The sequence below is a fragment of the Mytilus californianus genome, unplaced genomic scaffold (assembly GCF_021869535.1).
Source record: "Mytilus californianus isolate M0D057914Y unplaced genomic scaffold, xbMytCali1.0.p SCAF_25, whole genome shotgun sequence".
Lineage (NCBI taxonomy): Eukaryota > Metazoa > Mollusca > Bivalvia > Mytilida > Mytilidae > Mytilus > Mytilus californianus.
The window spans coordinates 2,912,755-2,934,049 of NW_026262674.1; the positions used below are offsets into that span (position 1 = coordinate 2,912,755).

At 34.3% G+C, this 21,295-nt stretch overlaps 1 protein-coding gene across 1 annotated transcript; it reads right to left on the reverse strand.

Moving 5' to 3' along the window:
• Nucleotides 1-767: 767 nt before the first annotated feature.
• LOC127732539 (uncharacterized) lies at nt 768-20,609 on the reverse strand. The gene is made up of 6 exons (XM_052241588.1): nt 20,488-20,609; nt 14,329-16,250; nt 11,665-12,879; nt 8,851-9,073; nt 7,795-7,878; nt 768-4,066 (listed from the first exon to the last, which is right to left on the reverse strand). Exons 2-6 carry the CDS (start codon nt 16,198-16,200, stop codon nt 3,012-3,014), a joined length of 4,449 nt encoding a protein of 1,482 aa, XP_052097548.1. The 5' UTR covers nt 16,201-16,250; nt 20,488-20,609; the 3' UTR covers nt 768-3,011.
• Nucleotides 20,610-21,295: the final 686 nt, after the last annotated feature.

Below are 21,295 nucleotides of genomic sequence, written 5' to 3' on the forward strand. Positions count from 1 at the left end.
CATGATAAAACAATACACCAAATATCAAATCAATATCTTCAAGCATGAAGAAAAGAGTGTGGAAAACTGATTTGAAGGACTGACAGACAGACAGACAGACAGACAGATGGACGGAGTGCAAACCTAAAGTCCCCTTCGACCTCTTCGATAGGGGACTAGTAACATTAAATGTACCAATTTCTATATTGCACCAGTTGGGCTTTTCAACAAATATGTCTCTTCAGTGATGCTCTAGACCAAATGATTTGAAAATCCAAAATTTATTAAAAATTTGAAGACCTGATTAAACCAAAAACTACAAAAAATATAGCCAAAGCTGGGCAAGGAATCGGAGCATTGCATGAGGGAGATGTATCATATAGATAATATAAGCTATCTTTTGTACTGCCTAGGTAGTCAAAACTATCAACAATGGTCAAAATAGGCTAAAAAAGACAATAGATATAAGAAGATGTGGTATGAGTGCCAATGAGACAACTTTCCATCCAAGTAACAATTTATAAAAGTAAACCATTATAGGTCAAGGTACGGCCTTCAACACGAAGCATTGGCTCACACTGAACAGCAAGCTATAAAGGGCCCAAAAAATGACTAGTGTAAAACCATTCAAACGGGAAAACCAACGGTCTAATCTATATAAAAATGAGAAACGAGAAACACATATGAACTATTTGCAGCGGGATTAAACGTTTTAATGGTACCAAATATTCACCCTTTTCTGAAACAATAGTACAACATCACAACATAGAAAGACACACTATAAAATATTAAAGTTTGATATTTTAATGTAATTATATCAACAATGCAACACAAACTGGATTAACAATGAAATTCAACTAATAGTAAGGTAATTATGAGTGAATACAAATTTCAAAAGTCAATTTATCCTTCCGTCTTTTTTCCATTCATGTATTTAAAACAATGAAACAATTGACGTCTTTTCTAAGAACTTTCATTATAACAACAAATTACCTTTTATTTCTTACATTAAAAATATAAAGTATGCAATGAACACCATTTAAAAAAAATGCAAATACTGAATCATACAATTTGTTTCAAAATCAAATTTAACAAATATAATATAATGGTTTAATTTGGAAAATGAAGGAAAAACAGATAAAACTTTTTATTTTTCACTCTATTCGGTCCTGACTTTTTTTTTTTACATAAATTGTCATCCTGCCTTTTTTTTTGCAAAGTGTCTCATCCTGCCTTTTTTTTTTATTCAAAACTCCTGTCCTGCCTATTTTTTTCAAATTTCATCCTAGCCCTCCCCCCCCCCCCCCCCCCCCCCCATAAAAATCAAATGGTATCTCCCTTACTTGAAACTTTCACCATTGACAGCTACATAATCATTCAAAAATACTGATATCAAAAATCTTTTAGAATATAGCTATTCATTAGCTCTCGATACACAAAGGTTCAAATATATCAAGCAAGAATTTGTCATAGTTGTCAAAACTCAAGTCAAAGGACTGGTGTACCAATAAAGTTTTTTTTTCTATTCAATTCAAAACATCCTGACTTTAAACAAAACTACCAAGTGCTTACTGAACATCACATATACAAATATACCATCTACTTTTCATAGAAAAAGAAGGCATTGTTAGAAAAATAGCCCGAATATCCAAGAATATAAAGAATGAAATTGATTTTATAATAACTTTTCTTCATAAAAATAATTATGCATATTACATACATAAATATTTCAACATGTACAGTACATACGCATAATATATACAAAATTTTAAAATGCAAACCGTTAACTCAACAAAGAAAAACAGCTTTCACTGTATAACTTACATAACCGACCGTGGGAGACTCACGTGGGTAGTCAAGGTCATTTGTAGAAGTCACTCACATAAAACGTAAGTCATATGTATAATCACAATAAAACTTGATACAACTACCAACATGACCAACAAAAACGCTTATTATGTAAAATTCTCATAAAAAATTACTTTGCGATTAAATTTATCTGTGATTACATGATTTCTGATTATGTATTGACTAGAAGCCAAAAATATGCTGAGGAAACATGATTTTCATTATTTACGTTTAAAAGTTCAAGGGGGAGTTGGGAGAATTTCTTGTGGATAATAAAAAATTTTTAAAACATGAAAACATATTTGAGTGTATCCTAAATACTAAAAATAGATCGTTATATCAGTCGTTTCCTAAATAAGGAATTCATTAAATTTCACATCAAAATTGAAGAACTTGTGTTTTGTAAATACATGTAAAAATATTTATTTATGTCATTAAAGTTGCTCTTTTTCAAAATTACTTTAAATGCTAAAATGAGCACGATACTATTTTCGTAAAAATTTATATAACAATCCCATTTCAGTATTGCTATTTATAAATATACAATGTTATCTTTGTACAATACAAACCAGGTGATTTATCTCCTGCTAGTGTTCAATGAACTATTCTTTAAAAAGTGGTCACTCCTGACATACTGCGACAACACTCTAATTTAACATCTTATAGTAAGGGAGCTACCATTTGATTTTTATGGGCGGGGGGCAAGGATGAAATTTGAAAAAAATAGGCAGGACAGGAGTTTTGACAATTAATGTAAAAAAAAAAAAAGGCAGGACCGAATAGAGTGAAAAATAAAAACGCAGGACAGAGACTAAAAATTAAAAAAAATGCAGGACAAAAATTTTTCATCCTAGCCCCCCCATAAATATCAAATGGTAGCTCCCATTATTACATATCAACTAACCGGAATTATTCAATGCACTACTATATATACCAATAAAAAAATTAAGGTAGACATTTTGAGGCATTGAAAATAGGGTTGTATTGGCAACCCTAAACACTAGTAGTTTTGTTTTTGGCCTTACACAAAGCTTTATTTCAGTTTAAAACAAAATGTCTATAAAGTCTAATTCTTTCAAGTATCCCTAATAAATGCTGTAAAAACTTCATATCAGTTTTATGGCAAGTAAACAGTCTAATTATCTTCTGGTATCACCACATACACTACTTCCTTCATATCAGTTTTATGAAAGGATAACAGTCTGATTATCTTCTGGTATCACCACATACACCACTTCCTCACCATTCTCCATTCCTTCATAAATGATCCCTTCTGGCAAGTTAATAGTAGTAGTTCCATCAAACAGAGTTGTTCCCCCTGAGGCAGTGATTTCTCCCGACTCTGAATCAAACTGAATATGCTGAACAGCATTAGAAGAGTCTCCTTCTGATGTCTGTATCTCGTATGACCCTGGGACATTCTGTGTTGTTTCTATGACTTCCTCGTTAGCTGCTGGCTGGGACATGCTGTTAACTGCGATTTCACTGAAGTTACGAAGCGTATCATCTTCAACAATGACATGAGTTGTAGTAGCTTCATCATCTGGATGCAACTCAACGATCTGAAACTTTGGAGTTTGAGGCTCTGGCCGTTGTATAATTCGGATGTTATTCTCAATATAACTATCTGTATCTGGATTTGACGGGTCGTCATGAATTTGTTTAATGTGACGATTGAGTTTTGTCTTCTCTAAGAACCCTTTATTGCAGATTTTACACTGGTATCTATACACGCCCTCATGAGAATCAAGATGACTTTGAAGTTTGAACTTTAACCTGAAACCTTTACCACAAATGTGACAGATATGGGGCGTGATACCTGTATGAATATAGGTGTGAAATTTCATCCTCTCCTTCGACACAAATCCCTGTCCGCAATAACTGCACTTAAATGGCCGTTCTCCAGTATGTAACCTCCGATGTGTCTGCAGCGCCCCCATCTGAATAAATGCTCGATTACAAATGTCACAGACGTACGGTTTCTCACCCGTGTGTCTCCTCCTGTGGCATTTCAATATGTTTGGCTGTGAGAATCCGATGCCACAGAATTCACACTTGTATGGTTTGTCCTTTGAGTGGATTCTCTGATGTTTCTGCAGGTCAGCATTCTCAAAGAATTTTTTACCACATTCATCACACTCAAAGTTACGTATCTGAGTATGGAGGAACGTGTGACGATTTAGATGTGACAGCTGGATAAAGGCCTTCCCACATATCTTGCAAGAGTAAGGTCTTTCACCTGAAACATATATGTATAATTTTGAAAAGTAAATTGATGGATTTTTTCATTTTCAAAACTAGCATATCTTTGATGTAAACTGAAAAAAAAATCAAATATATAAAAAAAAAAAAAAAAAAAAACTTTTTTATAATATAGAAGAAAAACATTTAAAATTCTGTAAAAACGAATTTAAGTACCTAAGTTAAGTGAGTAAACTCTCATTCCCCATTCCAAGCCACCATATAAAAGGAAAATCTATGGCATAGTTTTTTTCTGTATTCTTTAAGGTATAATTCTTTTCAGGTATGATTTCATATGGTAAAATTGTCTTACACAAATTTATTTAAGTAACTTTGACCTTGACCTTAGACCCAGTGAGAGATCTTCTACTTAACATATGTGACCATATATAAAAGTAAAGAAGCAATCCCACATGTAGCATTTGATTTTGCATCTGAATCATTTTTTTCTGCACATATTTCAGTCTTTATTTAGTAACAACAACCTTGACCTTTAATTTGGAGACCTGAAAATAATTAGGGATATTCATCTCAATATATGCGACCATGTATCCAAGTAAAGGTTGCAATCTGATATAAACAACTGATGGACTGACTGATAGGTAAATAAATGGGGAATGTGTATGCCCCTGCTTGCATATAACGTTATAAAGGGCCATAACTCAAGAACTGTAAAAGTGACACTACCCAAATTTGAACTTGATCTGAGTTTTGTGGTAGTTAACATTGTTTATAAGTTTCAAAACATTAAGTTGACGTAAACTTAAAATTAGAGAACGGAAACAAAAAATTCAGCAATTTTTCCATTTTTAAAGGGGTATAACTCTAGAACAGTAAAAGTGACGCCAACAAAATTCAATCTTTATCTGTGTTTTGTGGTAATTAGCATTGTGCATAAGTTTCATAAAATTTGGTTGAGGCAAACTAAAGTTAGAGAACAGAAACAAATATTTCAGCAATTTTGAGATTTGTAAAGGGCATAACTCTAGAATGGTAAATGTGACACCAACAAAATTCATACTTAATCTGTGTTTTGTGGTAATAAACATTGTGGATAAGTTTCGTAAAATTTGGTTGAGGCAAACTAAAGTTAGAGAACAAAAACTAATATTTCAGCAATTTTTCCATTTGTAAAGGAGCATAACTCTAAAACAGTAAAAGTGACGTCACCAAAATTCAAACTTGATCTGTGTTTTGTGGTAATAAACATTGTGGATAAGTTTTATAAGATTTGATTGAGGCAAACTAAAGTTAGAGAACGGAAACGAAAAATTCAGCAATTTTTCCTTTGGTACAGGGGCATAACTCTCGAACGGTAAAAGTGATGCCACCAAAATTCAAACTCAATCTGTGTTTTGTGGTAATAAGCATTGTGGATAAGTTTCATATAAGGGTAAAACTTAATGCCCCCTCCGTTACGGCTGGGGCATAAAAATATACCTTGCTACAGGGAATATTTATAGCCCTGCTCCCTGGAAATTTTATCAAGATATTATACATGTATGATTAATATTGAAATTGTTAATGTGTAAATCATTGTAGATTATATTTGTTTTTTCAGGGGTTCAAATTAGCGGTGGTCTGAGGTCTGTGACCTTCCACTGTTGCAATCGGACTTTCGTTTTGGTAACTATCTACGCCCGACGGACCTTCGATTTGAAAGGAAATAAAAATTAACTTTGCCGACCTTTTTAACCATCAGTATCGTCATTTCAAAGCCATATTATTATCGAGATGATAAAATGTTTCATCCCTGACCTATACCGAGTCGACGAGAGATAAAAGTTATTTTTACCTTGTATTTCTTGGAAACACTAGGTTATAAATAGTTGCGATAAGTCACGTGACAAATCATTTAGACATTTTCGAACAAAATGAGTGTTTCTCTTTGGTGTCACGTCTTCCAAGAGAAAGCCTGATGATGAATGGTCTTCTGCGTCTTCATTGGGAACAAAACAAAAGAAATCAAATAAAGATCTCACTGAAGACCGAAAATACGATCATGAAAAACGGGAACGGAAATTTAAGCCCCACTGGAAAATCGATCGACCGTGGCTATATTTAATGAATCAACTGGTCTAATCGGTCGTATTCATACTGCCAGAAGTTCCCAACACATTCAGAAAAAGAAAGTGCACTTGTAAGAGGAACATAAAATCTTAAAATAGACCAATAAAAATACACGAAGTGACACCCCAGCATTTATCTTGTTTAAAGCAGTGGATCTATGAAAGAGATCCAAATTTTAAGTCTAAAGATTTATTGTCAGACACTAAACTTGGACAATGTATTCTCAAGCAGCAATGTAAGCCTGATCAGTTAAATAGATATAAGGTTCTCTTCAACACTGCATACAGTGTTGCAAAAAAAGGGAAACCCTACAGTGACTATGAATTTGTTCTTGAAGTCCAGAGCAAAAATGGTGTTGATGTTGGTAAGCAGTCCTTCAATATTGAAGGTTGTAAACTGTTTATTCGCTGGATAGCCAATTATATTAGAAACGAGATGATATGTTATATAGATATAAGAAGATGTGGTATGAGTGGCAATATACCACAGTGACACTGACAGTTTGGTGCTATATGGTTGCCTGGCAATATATTTGTAAACTTAACAAAACATTACATGCAGTTCAAATATGATGAAACAAGCTAACCTAACACCAAAAGCACATTAATTTTGTATCTTAATGATTTATGAAATATTTCATGTAAAAATAGGACCTGGGATTTAGGTTGTGGACCTTTCAGTTTGGAGTGTCAAAGGTCCTGGACCTTCCAGTACCAAATGTTAATTTGAACCCCTGTTTTTTGTTTATTGTTTTTTTTTAATTTTATATAAATAATGCCGTTTATTTTTCTCGTTTGAATTGTTTTACAATTGTCATGTCTGGGTTTTGTATAGCTTGCTATGCAGTATGGGTTTTTGCTCATTGATGAAGCCACTATGGTAAACTATAGTTGCTAATTTCTACTTCATTTTATCTCTGATGGAAAGTTGTCTCATTGGCAATCATACCACATTTCTTATTTTCATATTACATGACTTAAAGGACATCTGAACTTATTTAATGAATTTCAAATCCTTTGAAGGATTTTAATAGACTATGCAAACCATGTTAAATCATTGATCACATTTAAATGTATTTTTTGGACTTTAAGGCATCACTCAATCCTGTGACCCCTCCCCCTAATTCTGTCCTGTTACCCCTTCCCTCTCTCCATCCTGTAACCATCTATCTAATTCTGTCCTGTAACCCCCTAACCTCAATCCTGTAACCCCTATCCCTCTCTCCATCCTGACACCCCTCCTCCTATCTCAATCCTGACACCCATCCCCTATTTCTGTCCTGCAATCTGTATACTCATCACTATGTATCTCTGATAATTCTGAAGACTTCTTTTCTCTGTAAACCCTCCCCCTAATTCTGTCCTGTAACCCCTCCCCTTAATTCTGTCCTGTTACCTGTTTACTCACCACTATGTATTCTCTGATGATTCTGGAGACTTCTTTTCTCTGTAAACCCTCCCCCTTATTCTGTCCTGTAACCCCTCCCCCTATTTCTGTCCTGTTATCTGTTTACTCACCACTATGTATCTCTGATGATTCTGAAGACTTCTTTTCTCTGTAAACCCTTTCCTTTATTCTGTCCATTACCCCCTCCCCCTTATTCTGTCCTGTAACCCCCCCCCCCCTTTAATTCTGTCCTGTTATCTGTTTACTCACCACTATGTATTCTCTGATGATTCTGAAGACTTCTTTTCTCTGTAAACCCTTTCCCACATTCCTCACACTTAAATGGTCTTTCACCTGTTGAACAAAAAAACAATGATTAAATTCACCAGAGCTGCATTTTTATCATTTTATTGTCCCTGAATCTTCCTTAAACATGTTAAAAATCAAACGATTCTATCTTCATAGTAAAATAAGCAAAAACAACCCCCTAGCAAAAATGTTCTACTAATAACAAAATTCTTGAAGTATTGCTGAGTACAACACAGCTTTTGAATCATAGGTTTCACGAGGTAAAGTTGAAGTCATCTCTTCAAGAGTAACACAACCGGTGCAATATGTGGAGCAGGAACTGCTTTCCCTTCTAGAGCACCAGAGTTAACCTTTTATTTTCGGTGTAGTTTGTGTTGCTCAGTCTTTAGTTTTCTATGTTGTGTTTTGTGTACTATTGTTTGTCTGTTGGTCATTTTCTTGTTTAGCCATGGCATTGTTAGTTTATTTTTGACTTATGAGTTTGAATGTCCCTCTGGTATCTTTCATATCTCTTTTTCAGTCTTTACATTCCTACAGTGTTTTGTCTTTTCATTTTTTTTTGTCATTATGTTTTTTTCTTCGACTTATGATGTGAAATATCAACAAGCAGTGGTATATACCCAGTGGTTGTATAATCTCTTAAAAATACCAGACTTTTAATTCTGTAGGCAAGACATGCATATCTTCTATCCAATACTTATACATGATCCTAGAATAAGGATAATGCTCAGTTTAAGAATAAACATTATAATTCCTAATGAATTGTAAATTGTTTTGTTTTAAATTAGACTGTTCGTTTTCTCAATTGAATTGTTTCATATTTTCATGTCTGGGCCTTTTATAGTCAACTATACGGTATAGGTTTTTCTCATTGTTGAAGGCCGTACGATTGCCTATAATTGCTTACATCCACTTCATTTGAACTTTGGCGGCTAGTTGTCTCATAATCATACCAAATTGTCTTATTTTTATATAATAAAAATTTATCTTGTTAATTTATGTTGAGTTTATACAAACCTGTGTGCTTGATCAAATGTCTCTTACGATGACCATTACTATAGAACACCTTGTCACAGAATGGACATGGGTACTCCTTCCTGTTGCCGTCCTCCTCGGCTGTCTTGTGGATAAACCTGATGTGTTTCCGTAGTGTGTCAGGATCCTTGTAGGCCTTGGCACAATACGAGCACTGATAACATCTAACAGTCGAATGAGTCATGATGTGTCTTTTCAAATGAGCCTGTGAAAAATAGTACAAGTCAATAAAAATCAAAGTCCATTAATAAAGTGGATAATGGGATTCAGTAGCTAAAATTGCTCACCAGTCAAAAATGTATCATGTAATGCTGATCATTTTTATTGTTTACAGTTTCAAGTTTCTACCTATGATCTATAATAGTTTTCTAAATTAACATGATTAAAGGTAACTCCAATTTTTAAGTAAAGTTGTCATTAGTGCAACATCACTTGTCACATGATAACAAAATAGTAATTTAGGGCAATAACTCCTATTAAAGTCAGTACATGTATATCCTTTCAGTCATATTTGCATTGTAGATCTTTTTATTGATGATCATTTATGCTGTTTTAATTCAAGTTCTGTCTATTATAGTTTTCAATATATTGGCAAAAATATAGCGGACTGTACGGTATGGAACTTGCTCCTTGTTAAAAGCTGTCAGTGGCCTATAGTTTCTTACGTCCACATCATTTGGACTCTGGTTGAAAGTGGTCTCCTTAATTTTATAAAATGCAAAAAATCATCATCTAAGAACAATAACTGTGCTAACAATTTAATCTAAAACTCAAAATTTTCTAATATAATGATGGATAAAATCCAGGAAATATTTGTAATTTGACAATGACTGAAATGTTTATAACAATTATCAACAGTTATCTTTAACATGTTTTTTTAAGTTTTTCAATGAAACTGACAGGCGAAGAAAATAACTTTTTCTTCCAATGTAAAACTCTCGGAAAATTTATTGCATATTTTCTATGTTTTTTTTTAAACCTTTGTGATCTTTGTTTCATTTAAAAGAGCTGATGGTTTGTTCTTTATGATATCTATGATTAAAGTAATTTCCTTAATTCTAAAACTTCATTGCTGGCCAATAAAATAACTTAAGTAAAATCTCCCATTGTTCACTTACAAGTCAGTCAGGGGTACTACTTGTACAAGTAATCTTTATTTATTGAAGAAGTAAATAAAATATACTTATATAATCTTTCAATCAGTTTAATTGAGGTCTGGAGCTGGCATGTCAGTAACTGCTAGTAGTCTGTTGTTATTTATGTATTATTGTCATTTTGTTTATTTTCTTTTGTTTCCTATTCTGACATCGGACTCGGACTTCTCTCATACTGAGTTTTACTGTGCGTACTGTTGTGCGTTTGTTTTTTCTACATTGGCTAGAGGTATAGGGGGAGGGTTGAGATCTCAAAAAACATGTTTTAAACCCCGCCGCATTTTTGCGCCTGTCCCAAGTCAGGAGCCTCTGGCCTTTGTTAGTCTTGTATCATTTTTAATTTTAGTTTCCTGTGTATAATTTGGAGTTTAGTATGACGTCCATTATCACTGAACTAGTATACTTATTTGTTTAGGGGCCAGCTGAAGGACACCTCAGGGTGCGGGAGTTTCTCGCTGCATTGAAGACCCATTGGTGGCCTTCGGCTGTTGTCTGCTCTATGGTCGGGTTGTTGTCTCTTTGACACATTCCCCATTTCCATTCTCAATTTTATTATGTAGTTAATTATAATGTTTGAATAATCTCTCCTTAATTTTCTCAAAAATTTACTTGTACAAGTAATTTTTTTTTACAATCCCACTAAAATTCTCAAGTTTTGAGATGTAAAATCATGCCTTTAACAATTTTTCTCAGGTTAGCTCATAATTTTTTATAAGAGTTCAATGTTTCATCTCATTAATTCAACAAAGAAACTGATTGCGCAAAGATCTTAAGTATTTGCTCAAGGCCGTCAAAAATTGGTCCTTGGGGGCTTGTAAACGAGCAGTGTTCTGAAGATAACAGACAAATGAGATTTGCATTGTCCATGAAATTACACTTAAATGATACGTAAAGACATCTGCAAAGGACAGACAATTCAAAATTCTGTTAGAGCAAAGAAGTTCTACATGTTCTAAGAATTCAAGAAAAGAGGATAGGATGACTTTTTTACTTGTATAAGTAAAAAATCTGAATGTCTAAGGGACATAACTAGGCCTAAAAATTATTTACCTCTACAAGTAAATAAAATACACTTGTATAAGTATCCTACAAATTTACTTATATAAATATATTAATATTTACTTCTTCAAGTAAATAAAAATTACTTGTACAAGTAGTATCCCTGACTGCAAGTATGTTGTCTAATACTGGTACTGCTTTTCAATTGTTGCCAGTGAGCTAATAAGAGACTGGATATTGATTAGATTAGAAAATACTAGTTCATGAATGCTTTTTTAAATCCCTTTGTATATGTACATGTTATCATATGTATGAATTCTGTTTTTTTCCTGAATTATTACAACTGAAATCCGCACCACCAAATGAAATCATTTTTCTTTTGGAACAAAACGTATGAATTGAGACACATCTATGAGGGTGTGGATGGGGTTACAGAATAGAGAATAGGACAAAATGTGCAGAATATAAGGCAAAAATAGAATAGAGAATATTGGGGTGCTAAAATATAAAAAATACAGATTAACAGGCAAAATTTATAAAGAATAGAGAAAATGGCTTATAAAATTAAAGAATACAGAATTGAAGGACCCCCCCCCCCCCTCCCCATCCCTCCAGACCCTCAGCGACATGTACACAGCATTACCTGTTTGAAGAATCGTTTTGGACACTGGTCACATTGGAATATTCTATCCTCAGCATCTGTATGGGTCCTTATATGCTGTTGGTATTCATGCAGATTGTCAAATGTTTTATCGCAATATCTACAATTATAAACCTTGTCCATGACTTCTGGAGCAGTGTGGCGCTGTTTATGCTTCTGCAGGTATTTAGCTAAGGCAAAACCTTTTCCACAGTCGTCGCACAAAAATGGCTTGGCCTCGTTGTGGGTCTTTTCATGTTCTTTCAAGGCATATAGAAACCTGAACGATTTCTCGCAATGCTCACACTGGTGTTGTCGTTCAGAGTGGACCGAGTCCTTGTGACGGACAAGCTTCTTCTGTGTTGGAAACTTTGACTGGCAAGTAGGGCATTCGAATGGACGCTCTTCCGAATGTTTCTCTTCCAAATGAGCATCCAGCATGAACTGAGTAGTGAAATGAGTTTGACAAAACTTACACGTCTTCAAGTCTGCTTCATTGTTACTGGCTAGAAGTTCTTCTTCCGAAGAAATAATTTTCCCACGAGCAGCCTTGATGAAAGAATGGACTCTCATCATGTGCTGTTGGAGGTCATATTTTCTCATGAATCTTTTAGAGCAGACCTCACAAGTGAATTTTTTATTTCCTGTATGGGTGACAAGGTGGTTTCTCATGTATTTAGAATTTTTGAATTTCATGAAGCAAATGCCACATTCAGCTGATTCTAAATCGACCATGGACTCAATAACTGAAATATCTACCAGTGCTTCTTCATCATCGTTGTAAATAACAGCTGCCACTTCACCATCTTCATCTAGGTCAATACCTTCAGCCGATTCTTCTTGTTTAATCACTCTTACCTCCATCATCTCGTCCTCCTCCTCATCAATTTCCTCATCTTTCACGGCGACGGAAACTAGACTTTCAAATATCTTCAGCTGAACTGGATCCAATTCAACGTTCTCCTCTTTTGCTTTCTCCATTGTTTTCTTAGCAGCTTCAGATAACAGGGATAAAGCATTCTTTGGCGGCTTTTTCGGTCTGTACGAACTCTTGGACTTTGTACCAGATGCAGCTGGTGTACCTATTGATCTTCTGATCCTCTTTGCCAGAGGAGTCCATGTTTCATCATCAGAAATCTTACGTTTACCATCCAAAGCTCCGTCATCTAAAATCTCCTCATCTTCCTCATGTTCCTCATCATCATCTGCTTCTTTCACCTAAAACAAAATTATCAAAATACACTACAGATTCAAATAAATTTTTGCACCTGTCCCAAGTCAGGAGCCTCTGGCCTTTGTTGAGGGGCCTGATGGGGGGGGTCTCATCACGATTCACGAGTTGATTTTTTTGTCAATCACGATTCACAGAAAATAAATTTCCATGATCACGATTCACAGAAAATAAATTTCCATGATCACGGATCACGAAAATATAAAAAAAAAAAAAATCTGTAGAAAAACGGATCACGATAGCGAAAATGCGCCGATCACGAAGAACCAAAATAACCCATCAGGCTCCTCTTTGTTGGTCTTGTATGTTTTTTTTAATTTTAGTTCATTTATATGTTTTGGAGTTTAGTGTGACGTCCATTTTTTACTGAACTAGCACACAATTTTATTTAGGGGCCAGCTGAGGACCACCTTCGGGTGCGGGATTTTCTCGCTGCATTGAAGATCTATTGGTGGCCTTCGGCTGTTGTCTGCTCTTTGGCTGGGTTGTTGTCTCTTTGACATATTCCCCATTTCCATTCTCAATTTTATTAGAAAGCCATAGGGTGACCTATAGTTTATGTCATTTGGTCTCTTCTGGAGAGTTGTCTCATTGGCAATCATACCACATCTTCTTATTTCTATATTTGTCATTTCCATCTGTCCACAGTTGGAATGGACACAGACTGGACAAAACTTCTATTCACTGTGTTCATTGCAATTTCTTTTGTTTTCTTTATAAAACTTTCACATGCAACAACATGGAAAAATTATAATGAAGTACAAGCTTTTGTGTTAAAAAATTCTGCGAAATACTGTAAATTCTGATATATATCTAATTTGCAACATTTTTTATTAGTGCAAAAATTAAAGTGGCATTTCAAAATTTCATAGTATTATCTGTATGCAGCATTTCCTGAAATAAATTTTCTCTAATTTTCATGCTATTTTCACATTTCTCAATCAGTGTGAGAAAAATATTTCTCATCTCTAGAGAAAACTTTGTTCTAAGCACATGATTGTTCGAAATTCAATTATGACATCAAATTGTCTTGGTTTCTCCTGAATTTCCTATTGTGACGTCATGAAAAGAGGCAACCATGCCTAATGATGTCACATAAAAAAAACACAACTTTCTGCAAATTTTTTAAATGGAAGGATAAACATTGCTAAGATATTGTCACATTTATTCACAACTTTATTCAAGAATTGATGATATAAACTTTGACATACATGTAATTAGACAATGTGAGCGAAAGTTTGACGACTTCTAGATGTTTTTTTTTTTAAATTTTTTAGTGTCGTTTGGTATCTGTCTCGTCAAATATATACCATGTATACCTAATCATGCTAATACCTTCTTTTATTTATAATAAAAAAATGTTAAATTTTACCATGAGAGCAAAATTGTATAATGCATTTTCAATATCTATTTATACTACTTGTAAAAGAACTAACCTCGCCTTCCTCTTTCTCCTCCTGATTCTTATGTTCTTCAGTCTCCGCCCCTTCATCACTCTGATCAACATCCATTTTTTCTTCAGTTGCATTTACTACAGAGCTACTTCGCTCAGCAGTATCCTCCACTTGCTCTTGTGGCAAGTCCATTATCCCTAAGCTCTCCTGTAACACTGCTATCTTCTCTGCACTTGCCTCTAATTCTACTACCTGTTCAGCATTTTCACTATTCTCCACTTTTTGCAGACTCTCCTGTACCACTATTACCTGTCCAGTTACAGCATCTACCTCCACTATTTGTGCTCCTTGTTGCACAGGCTGTGCATCTCCATCATTTTCAACATCTGTTTCTCCCACTTTTATTTCTTCCGTCTCTTCTCCAGTCGTCTCAACATTGGAAGATTGTTCTTCTGTTTCTTTGACGTGTTCTTGTTGACTCTCTTCTATTGCCACTGCTTGATACGTTACTGTTTCTAATTCTTCTTCCTCTCTATCATCATTAGCTGCATCAATGCTCACTTCTGTTTCTTTCGTTCCCATGAGAACTACAACTTTCTTTTCTGCAGATTTTGGCTTCGGCATTACCATGACTCTAGTTGATGGTGTTACAGGCTTCTTTTCTACTTTTAAAACTGCAGGTTGGGGAACACTTTGTCTTTTCAGTCCTTCTGGTGTAACAACAAGAATCTTCTTAACCTCAGTTGCCTTACTACGAGAAACTGGAGTAGATATTTCCTTGGAAACACCAGGAGGTCTGACTAATATGGTTTCCATTGGAGTAGCTATGTTATTTTCCTCAGCTTTATTTTGATTGTCATTATCATTTATTTCCTTTACAGAGCTTTCAACTGTTTCAGCCAAATCTTTTACTGATTCAATAATCTCAGATTTTTTATGATCATTGCTAGATTCTGTTTCTGCTTTGTCATTTCCACTTTTTGGATTCAAATTTGCTTTTAACTCTGGTTTTCTTCTTGGTGTCTCTCTAGACTTTTCTTTTGGTGTCTCTCTAGTCTTCTCTTTTGGTGTCACTTTAGGCTTTTCTTTTGGAGTGTCCTTAACCTTTTCCTTGGGAGTCTCTTTAGCTTTTTCTTTATCTCTGTTCATTCTGCCCTTAGGTGTAGAAGCTGCTGATCCTGGCTCTTTCTTAATAGTTTTTACTATACCTTTATCTAGTTTTGGAGTACCTGTGTCTGCCTTCTTACATCTGCGCTGATGGTCCTCTAGAAGATATTCTACAGAGAAAGATTGCCCACATTCACAACTAAAACCGGTCTTTCTTCGAGTTGACATGTGAAAGGTATCGTCTGGCTCGGACTTGATTACCACTGTCCCTCGCCCTGGTAAAGTGACCTCAATTCTCTCTTTGTCTATTCCACTGTTTTTTTCAGACTCTGTTGTATCTGCATCATTTGAATCTTTTTTAGGTCGACCACGGCCTCTTTTTTCATCACCAGGAGAACTGATTTCATCCTCATTTTTCTTTGGTCTACTACCTCTTCCTCCTTTTTTTGACTCTTCACTATCTTTTACAGTAGGTGTCCCAGGTGTATCTTTTCTCGATCGCCCTCGACCTCTCCTTTCAGGTGTTTCTGTTGTCTCTGGTATTGGTGTGTCTTTTCTTGTCCTCCCATGGCTCTTCCTTGTAGAATCCATACTGGTTTCTTCTTCCTCTACTATTGCATCCCTTTTAGGAGTTGATGGGTCTTTCTTTGGTCGTCCGCGCCCTCTCGAATTTCCATCAGACACTTCTTCAACTGTTGTGTCCTTTTTATGAGTTGGTGTTTCTTTTCTCTGTTCGTCCTTTGAATCTCCATCCGATTCTTCTACTTTTTTGCTAACTGCTGCAGCTCTTCTGGGTGTAATAGGCATGTTGACCTGTTGATCTTATTTCTGTGCAGCCATTACCGGTAACTAAAAACCTAAAATGAAAAAGAAAAGGTTAAAGGTCAATTACTAATTTATATGTACATTGCATTTGAATATTAATTTTACTAAATGGTTCTATTCATTTTTCTGTAAAATTTACTCTACCATCTCACCAGATCATGCAGATTATGCCATCCTGTACTTTTTATGACGTTGCCTCTGAGATGAAATCTGGAGTACAAACATTGATGTGAAAGTGTATGATCATGAATATACATCCATTGGTCATTGGTGGATTGTTGTCTCATTGGCAATCATATCACATCTTTCAATTATTTAAAAGACAGCTTGATTCTATATCAGGAGTGTTGTTTATAATTGTTGTACTTTCACCTTTGTTATCTTTTTTCATCTTGATGGATGACTGCTTTAAATCCAGTGGCAAATCAAATAGGAGAATATGTTAATGCTTAGTACGAATACTGCTTAGCCTTTGTACTAAAACCACACACAAAGCCAAACTTTAATGTCTAATTCTCAATGTACATGTAACAGTCTGCAGAAAAACATGTCACTCCACTGGGACAAATTATTCTGACTACGTTCTGACCTGATCTTACAATTGGCAGATCCATGGGGGGGTTCAAGGAGTTAAAAAAAAAACTTTTTTTTCCTCCATATTTTTTTTTATTATGTGAAAGTTTCATGGTGTTCCAGGGTTGGAACCCCATTTTCCATGTTTTTTAAATTGGCTGGATCCGCGTCTGCTTACCATGCTTACTCTTAATGCTGCAAGCTAAACAGAGGATAAAAAAATACAAATTGGAATGTCTTCAGAATGACGAGGCTGAGGGACAAACCCACTTGAGGCAAAACTGCTAGGATGGTACCACCAGACAACAGAGGCCGTTGAATATTCCAAAAGACAAGAGGACATGTAATTTGTGCTTAAATGCTATTGGTAATGAATACCATTATTTATTTGAATGCAATTTTGTATTAGTAAAAAGTATCAGAAATCAGCACATTCCAGAATACTATGTTAAACATCCCAGTGCAGCAAAAATGAAAGGACTACTATCATTGGTTAATATTAATGTACTTAAGAATGTATCTTTATTCATTTCAAAGTTAACGAAAATATTATAAAGTAAAGTAATTATTAATATATTTCATTTCTAAGTTGGTCTATTTATTTCTATGATTGTATGTGATTGTATTTTATATATATTTACCTCTTGTTTCACATGTCAATGTGACGGAGTGTTTTTAAATAAAGCATATTGTATTGATTAATATACTACAACAAATGAACCAATTTAAAACTGTAACTGTGCATTTTTTTCTTTAAATCTATACATCTTTCTTGACGCTGAATTTGTCATTTGATTGCTTCTACTCACTTTATGATGTTTCTTGTCACCAATATTCATGTTGAAATTTAAAGATACATGAGGGTCTAGATGGGGGTCCTTCATTTCTGTATTCTTTAATTTTTTAGGCAATTTTTCTCTATTGTTTATAATTTTTGCCCATAATTCTCTATTCTTTATCTGGTTATATTTTAACACAAGTCTCATTATTCTCTTTTCTTGATGTTTTTGGTCCATTTTTCAGTATTCTTTTTATATTTTGCCAATTATTCTGTAACACCCCCCCTCCATCCACAAGATTAAATTTTAATGTTGATTTTGTGGATACTTTAATTTTAGTAAAAAAATTATTTTTTATTTTATGTTTATGTTTATCATGAAAACTTGAACTCTGATCTGAACTTTATGATGCTAATTGAGGTCTTTGACTTTAAGCTGGTACATTTGTATTTGTTTTTGAATGACACAGAGGATAAAACTTTGGGAATATAGAAATTTCTCCGACCTTTAATCACTCTTCACGATTAAACTTTTGAATCTACAGGCCCGAAGCTGAATTTTACGAAAACTTTTAGTTAGATTCTATTGGCCTGTAGATATGATTTTTACAGGCCCGGCAGGATTTTTAAAAGCCTGGGCTGTTGGGCCTGTGGTTGAGTGCAAAGACTGTTTAATTACTTTTAGAAAAGAGAATGGATTTTTGTAACAGTTAATAACGAAAACGGACAACAGAAGACAGACACTTTATGGGCCCTTTGGGCCAGGTGAGCTAAAAATCAAGGTTTTATTGGCCATGTTTTGAACATTTTTCCTTCAAATTTATTTAAAAATGATTTTGAAAATAACAAATGAACCTCATTGTTGTATATCACTGTTTAACATGGTAATTTGGCTGAACATAGTTTATAGATTATGCTGTTGTCGAATGTTGGGACAAGGGTAACATACAACATTTCTGATTTTCTTAGCTTATATGGCCAAAAGGCTTAAAGGGTTATCTGAGATTTAATCCTGCTCCTGATCATCAATCTGTCTGTATGGGTTAAATTCTATGCAGGTTCATCTCTGCAAACTTGGGCCAATAATAACCAACTAGCAAGAATTCATCAGCATGATCATGACATGCAATTTCCTTTCATCATGTTCATTTCAAACTTTTGAAAAACATGCATGAACGATCAACAGATGTACTTTTTAATTCTTTAATTGGTCAGTTCCAACTTTTCTTCCTCTGAAACCACACAGCAGATGTAAACTGAATTTTACAGAAAGTAGTAATTCTTGGAAGATCATATTAACAAACATGATTCTCAATCAGTTCGAATTGTATGAAAACTATGGCCCGACAATCAGATGTGTTCTTGTATGGCAGTGTCTGCCCAACCCCCATGCGGGGATGAGTAGCCAAATTGGCATTCGTAGGCTACGCGTACCTGCTTCCAGTTTTATAATTGAATGTCATCGGATCGGGAATAAAACGTGAAATAAACTAGTAAATTATCGCAATTTGTGAATAATTTGATTACTCGCAGAGATGAGAAACGTCCCTGGTTAGTTTTTAAATATTTTTACCTTTATTTACTATAATTTTTTATGTAATTTTAACCTATAAGATATGCATGTCAGCCATGAACACCTTATATTTCAGGTGCAACAGTAGAAGAAGTAAAAGATGAATCCAGAGTTCTGAATGGATGTATAATTATCAAATGCATCTATTTTTATACATATGGAATTTGGTCTTATTACTTGCTTCTTTAATTTATGAATACACTCAAGCTTTATTTGAAATCGTTTAAGATATTTTAAAAGTTTGGTTTCTGTTTTGAATCTTACAAGAAAATTATTTTCACACAGTCACTCGAGTTTTTACAATTTTTTTTTCAAATTCAGTATAATTTTATTCTTTTAAAATGTTCATTTACATTTAATTTCTAATTTTATCCTGTTTTCTTACATTTTTATTCCTGTAATGTGCGTCTAATCGGCCATGTTAATTATGCATTTTCAACTATTAAATACAAATTAAAAAATATTATTATCTTCACTGAATTCACAAAATCTGTGAATTACCGATAATTTCCGAGTATATTTCACGTTTTATTCCGGACCCAATGACATTTAACTATAAAACCAGATGTGGATACGCTTAGCCTATGGATGCCAATTTGGCTACTCATCCCCGCAGACACTGCCTTCTGGTGGCAATGCCTCTAAGTGATTGAGCCAAAGAAGATCTTCCCTAACTCAACCAGTTAGATTACTTTTATATCTCCAAGTATACAACAATGACAATCAAATGAAACTTCATTCAAGTTTAAACTCTGAAGAGCATAGATAACTTTTTTGGTTGATTTTTGTTAAGGAGAACAAATGTCAAACACAAAAATTCCACCTGGATACTTTTAGGCCATTTTAGAGTTTGTTTGAGGTTAGGGTAAGGTTTTAAGGATATAACAGATGTTAGGATTAATTAGTGTAGTCCAAATAATTATGACCTCTTGAAAGGCTATTGAAGGTGTCACAGCAAATAAAAAATACCCTTTCAAGACGTCATTATTATTTGGACTAGATTTGGTGTAGCTCTGGTTTATATATATGGACTTTCGGACACACAAGCAAGAGAATTTTGGCAGAGATCCACCGCAAGTATTGTCCATGAAAACGGAGTGGCATCATTTTAATAAATCGAAGATAAGAAAACTTGAAAAGTCGTGATTAAATATTGATAAACATCAAAAGTGCGGATTTTGTTTTGCCTTCGAATATTACTTTTTGGGTCAAATAAGTTTCCTGTCCGGATACGGGTTCGACCACGCACCATTTTATCGTTCAGCCACCTTACGGAGCTTTATCTGTTGGAGACATATTTGCCTTGAAACAATGTTTGAATTCAACACAGTAAATTATAGTTTACCTTTCTTACACTTATAAAACAAAAATATGAATGCATGTATTTATATCAGCCTTCTTTCAAAAAAGTTCAAACGGGAACAAAATGGCGGAAAATCCAGCGCGTCCGTCATCCACCCAAAAATGTATTACGTCATGGTCAATGGAACGTTTGAACGCACGTAACTTAACATGGGATGAAAGAATACAAAGAACATTGACTTTCTAAGCGCCCCCTATGGTCATGTGGTCAGTGCTAAAAATAATTCAAAGGTTATTTACTTGATTATTAAATAAATAGAACATAAAATCTTTTGCAACAATAATATTGCACAACTCATCATTTTAAAAAAGAAAAAAAATCCGCAAAATACAATGAATTGGCGGCAATATCTTTTTGTATCGATACCTAGTTATTCATAGGTGACAAATGTGTTGACTGAGAATTTTAACCACGCTATGTGGGTTTATAATATGAGAAAATATTATATGCCTAATTAAGAAAATTATGACATAAATTGAAATCAAGGATTTGTATAGTAAGACAAATCCTTGTAGAAATTATTTTTCAACTTGATCAGTTTTGGCGCGTTTAACATAGTAAAAAATCGATTATCTCCCTTAGACCAAGGATGTAGAAACTGGAAGACTTGAAATACAATAATAATACTTTCGAAAAATCAGAACCAATATCCTGATGTGCACGGTTCGTCAGTTTTTTAATTAAAACCTACAAAATGACGGCTTACATGTTTTTCTCCAGTGCCCTCTATATAACCAGTGATTTATGGCATGGTATTGGTTTGCAAAAATTTGATATTTTTCATTTAAAT

Bases quoted from the DNA above. Each gene is read 5' to 3' on its own strand.
- LOC127732539 (XM_052241588.1), bottom strand. From the start codon at position 16,200: ATGCCTATTACACCCAGAAGAGCTGCAGCAGTTAGCAAAAAAGTAGAA. The intron at 9,074-11,664 runs GTAATGCTGTGT...TATTTTTCACAG, and splicing joins CAAAACGATTCTTCAAACAG to GCTCATTTGAAAAGACACAT. The intron at 7,879-8,850 runs GTTTGTATAAAC...TTTGTTCAACAG, and splicing joins ACATTTGATCAAGCACACAG to GTGAAAGACCATTTAAGTGT.